The sequence below is a fragment of the Parasteatoda tepidariorum genome, chromosome 9, assembly GCF_043381705.1.
Source record: "Parasteatoda tepidariorum isolate YZ-2023 chromosome 9, CAS_Ptep_4.0, whole genome shotgun sequence".
Lineage (NCBI taxonomy): Eukaryota > Metazoa > Arthropoda > Arachnida > Araneae > Theridiidae > Parasteatoda > Parasteatoda tepidariorum.
The window spans coordinates 24,286,323-24,291,689 of NC_092212.1; the positions used below are offsets into that span (position 1 = coordinate 24,286,323).

General features: G+C 33.0%; 1 protein-coding gene across 1 annotated transcript in view; it reads right to left on the bottom strand.

Annotated features, from left to right (window-relative positions):
* The window catches only part of LOC107438594 (MAM and LDL-receptor class A domain-containing protein 1), a 184,169-nt gene that overhangs the window by 42,142 nt on the left and 136,660 nt on the right, over positions 1-5,367 (bottom strand). Inside the window, exon 51 of the mRNA XM_071185593.1 lies at positions 1,432-1,526. Coding sequence (XP_071041694.1) covers positions 1,432-1,526 — 95 coding nt within the window. The remainder of the gene's footprint in view (positions 1-1,431; positions 1,527-5,367) is intronic.

Sequence of the window (5,367 nt, forward strand, 5' to 3'; positions counted from 1 at the left end):
TATATATATATATATATAATAAGAACACCGTTTCTAAAGACTTAAAGCATGATTTTTCAAATTGTGCATACATTTTTGCCTAATCTTCCAAAACATTTACTTCAAAACGAGAGTTAATATAGAAGTGTTTCCATTATTTTGTCGAACCCCTGTACCTTCTAGCTCTTACGATTTACGAATGATGCCTATTTTAAGTTAAATTAATTTACGCTGTCCACTAAGGACTAAACCGTAACTGTTACTTATATTCATTTATGACGTACCATCTTCAATCCAATAATTTGGAATGCTATTTGTTGATGTGTTGATATTTGTGTATGTGGACCTGTAAAGAATTTGGTTTTCCTTTGACTACGGATTGAAATTTTTGGTTTTATATTAAACTTTTTGCGTTCTCTTGTTATTATTGATAGTGTAGGATGCAGTCAATAGCAACACATCCTACACTTTTGCTGATCGCTACGCTGCTATAATGAAACCCAAAACTTTCGTTATTCAAAATGGGAGAAACTGAGTCTTGAATGGACGGATAGAATATTAACGGTGAATAATTGAGCGTTAATACAGAAATGTGTCAAAAACTGCTTATGGACAGACTTACTTAATAGCAAATTGCTATTGTATGAGGCTTTTTTGCTCACAATTGTGCTTCTGTATCAAGCAAATCCTGAAATTTGAAGGAAGAGGATCAAGATAGTTTGTTAAACTGAAGGAGTTAGGTAAAGATCTATAGGAATTGTCAATGATCATGGAGATTGGAATATTAGAAATTACAGAGAAATTATGTAAGAGTATGGAAATATTGATATTGCCACTGATATAAAGGTATGGAGACTGAAGTGGTCGGGTTAATTTTAGCGAATGAGTGATAATAGAGCTATGAAAAGGCCCTTCGATTCAAAACTTGATGGCTTCAGGCCACGTTTACTCTGTTCAGCAAGAACTGAAAGTGGAGGTAGACACAAAGGCTAGTTGCTTATCGCCAGCACTACGTTTTCCTGCAGAGTTGGCGGTATTTTTTTCTTACTTTCGCTAATTTAGCGCTTCTTGTCATAACATTGGCGTCACCCAGCTTAATATCTTGGAGTGTAAAAGATCAAACAGAAAATGGTTGGAAGCTAGTAAAAAGAGGCTGAAAAAGATAGAAATTTATTAGAGCTGGAAATCTGTAGCCATGAGCGGTGAGGTATGGAGTGTTGAGTAGTAAGTAAGCTAATGAGTTCTTGAAATCATGTTACTTTTACTACAGTATTTGCCTTTCTGAAAAAAATGATTCGTAGTTGAGGAATCTAAAGCTCTAGTTGGATAAGTTTAATTTTACAAACTTGATAATAATTGATGCATTTAATTAAAAATGATTAGGGCATTTATGAGACAAACACATAAAAATGAAAAGGCTTTGATAGATTGCGTGTAAATGAAAATACTTACTCTACAGTTCTTCGAATTACCACTGATTGCATCGGAGTGTATTTTCGGCTTAGAATTTCGATTTGAGTGCTTCGAAGAAACTGTCAGAAATTTTCCTAAAATCAAAATTACCATATGAGTGATTAGATTGTGAGTGATAGTGATATAGCAAAATGGCGTCTTAAGGAATTACGACATTATTCCCCTATCATGATCAGCGTCACGAAATCAAACACATGAGTCAGCGAGTCAGTGAATCACGTAATATTTAAAATTCATGCATCACTTATTAGCTTGGTATTAATTCAGTCGATCACTTATTCGTTCAGTCGATTTTCATAATTTTAATAACCGTTAAAAAGAGAATTTTCTAAAACATCAAAAAAAAATTTTCTTTTCCACCCTCCAACTGGTTTGTCCGTACACCGTGCCTGCTACACTAGGTTAGCTTCAACCGATTTACCCAAACTGCTTATTTTGTCAAAATTTTAGAAAAGAACAATGACCAGTTAAGCGGTTAATAGGAAAAACATGTTTCCGTTATCTACAATATATGTCTGTCATGCATGGTAAATAAACTAAACTCAGTGGCACGGCAGCCCACAGAGGGCCAAGGCCTACTGTGCTCATCTCAGTTTTCCTGACCTTGGGCTATGGGGTGCAGGAGCAGATGTTCCGGTCAGGTGGTCAGCCAAACGCGAAATCCCCCAGTGTCTAGTTCCCAAGCATGCTTGGTACTCATTTATCGACCCACTGAAGGGATGAAAGGCTAAGTCAACTTTGCCAAGCCCGAGGATCGAACCCAGGACCTGTGGCACGGGAGCGCGAAGCGCTACCACTCAGCCCCCGGGCGTGGTAAATAGATATTATGCGTGGTAAACAGATGTTATGCGTGGTAAATAGATGTTAAAATAATGAGGTTACAAACATTTTTTATTATTCTTATTATCGATATTTCGTGTTTGTAATGATGTTATCTTGCAATCAAAATGTGAACTTTTTTATTGACTAGTTAAAATCCCCAAAATGTAACTGCGTTTCCTTGCTCGATGACAATATAAGTTTCAACTAGTTTCTGATAAGTGTGAGAAAAAATACTGACATTTTATCCCTAGATCAAATTTATCGTGCACCGAAATTCTGGCCATTTAAAGACCTACTAGAGCACTTACATTTAAATTAAGACTCTCAACTGGACGGCAATACAAGTTCTGACAGCTAGAAATCGAATTAAAGTTGAATCGTTTCCTAAACATAGAAAAGCAGTATTTAATATTTCATTATTGCCAACCAAAATCATGGCTACGTTCCGATTTGCTAAATAGATAAATTTATAACTGCTGCTCTATACAAGACAACAATATAAATTTCTATCATTTCTCAACAGCTTAAAGCAGATATTGTCTTAATCTTATCATTAATAGATATTTTGCTACATTTTTGACCTGCTCATGAGATTGAATTTTATCTGCGACTCTGTGTTTAATGAGAACACAAGTTTCAATGCAAAGATGCCAACTGCTTTTCTTTTTGCAAAAGTTTTAAAAAAAGGTTAAAAATTAAACTGTAGAATAAGAACATTTACGCCGACTTTTTAAAAGTGCCACCACAAAATACTACAACAAAGTTGGATTTCAATTGATCATTTGAATTTTTTGTATATAGTGGTGGAAAAATGACTTAGAATGAAAAATATTAGCTAAAAATAACTCAGTTTTTGTTACCACTAGAAAATATTTCTTTTTACAAAGCGGATCAAGTTTTTATCTATGTCAATGGTTACTTGGTATCGTTATGTTATTTCTAAATAGTTAATTGTCAAAGGAAATTCACTTAGACGACACTAATTCCGACTATTTCCTGTTTAATTATTAAATGGACCTGATGATAGTTCGAAGGAAAATAATTTACCAAATATCGAAAGCAAAATGTTTGATATTTTATCTCCAATAGATATTCTGACGTTTTTTAAGTAAAAAAATTTGAAAAGGAACGCAAAATTACGAAACGAAGTTAGGAGTCGCAAAATTAGGAACGAAAACAAACTAAAATTGAAATGCTAAAATGACTATAAGTAGACTTAAATGGAGTAAGAAATGCGGTGGCTCAGTAGTTAAAGCACTGAACTATCATTTTGAAGGATTGGGGCTCGATCCTTAGTGGCGGTTTGAGGCACAAACAGCTTCGTAACATTTTATACGTAGGTGGATCAAATATAAATGAGACTTTTTTAATAGCATCACACGATTTTTATTCTCGTTGTCATGGCAACAATAGAACTTTATAATTATTTGACAGTGTTAAGTTCCTCGTAAGTTCTTTTTATTGTAGATTGAACCATGAGCAAGCCTAATGTTCTTAGTGCAATTGTACAACGCACAATAATTAAATTTTTAACAAACGAAGATATAAAACCTATTGGAATTTGCGCAGATTACAGACGCATTTCGGCAATGATATCAAGTCGAGAGGCCAAGTATGCAAATGATGTACGCAAAGTTGTGCTGAATCTTGGGTCCATACCTACTCCCAGGAACTAAGCGTTCCAATATGGAATGGCGTAAGAAAAATAAATCTGCTCAATTCAAAATCTCGTTTAACTGCTGGTAAAGCATTCACAAGTGTTTTTTGGGACTTACGAGAGGTTGTGTACGTTGATTTTCTTCATTAATGACAAACAATTAATGTAAATTATTATTGTGAACTTTTAGGGAAAGTCAAAGAAGTCTATCGCTTCAAGAGATATGGCATGCACATTCCCAAAATTCTCTTTTAACTGGACAAGCTGACACCATATCATACCTGCCAACTCTTTTGGATTTTCCGGAAGATTTTATTTTCATATTTAAAGTGGTAGTAAATATATACTATTTTTTATTTTATAAACTTAATTTTTAAATGATTTTGATCACCACTGTTCTTTCAAAATTAAGCACATATATTAATATGCGGTACTATTATGGTTGTCAACTTAAGTTTTTTCAAATGCAAGCGTATTTGTTTGCTTAAAATTGAAGTTTTAATTCCATTTGAATACCACTGAGAAAAATGATAATGGAAGGAATTAAAAGTTGGCAGGTATGCCTTATGAAGCCACATAACAAAAGTTACACATTCTCTATTTATCCCGGACTTGGCACCTTCGGACTACTACTTGTTTGCTCTCCTTAAAGATGCCTTGTGGGCGAGAGATTTTCATCCACTGAAGAGTTAAAAGATTTTGTGCGCAATTGGTTTACAACACAGCCTACTTCTTTCTATGCCACCAGAATTAAAAAAAAATTCTAAAACGATGGAAAAATTGCGTCAAAGTTAATGGAAGTTATTTAGAAAATTAACACTTTTGAATTTTTTGTTAGTAATATTTTAATATTTAGTTATTAACACTAGAAAGACGGAAAATTAGTCTATACCTAGATTGCCGAAAAGCAGTCAAAATGACTGGATTGTGAATGCGTAAATAAATTTGTTTAAAATTAATTTTTAAAATTTTTTATAATATTTACAGTTATATAACAAGTTATTAGTAAATATTAAAAATTAAAAAAAATTTATGCTGTACAAAAAGTCACAAAATTCTAAGAATTTGTGTCATTATATACATCATTGCTTTTCTAATTGAAATTAAAAGCAGTCAAAATGACTTCCTTAGGCAATCTAGTGTTAAAAAAGTCTCATTTATATTTGATCCACACTCGTACCAACTTGATTTGGGAATTACAGATGGACTACGATCAATGCTGATCCCATTGCCACAATATTGTCCCTTTGGCCATCAAATTATGGAAACGGGCTGCTGAGGGAATTCTTTGCTTCACCTTAAAATGGAGTATAGAATTCTACTTTATTAGAACAAAAACCAAAACTATGATCTTCAATCATAGCAAAAAAAAAAAAAAAAAAAAAAAAAAAAAAAAAAAAAAAAAAAAAAAAAAAAAAAAAAAAAAAAAAAAAAAA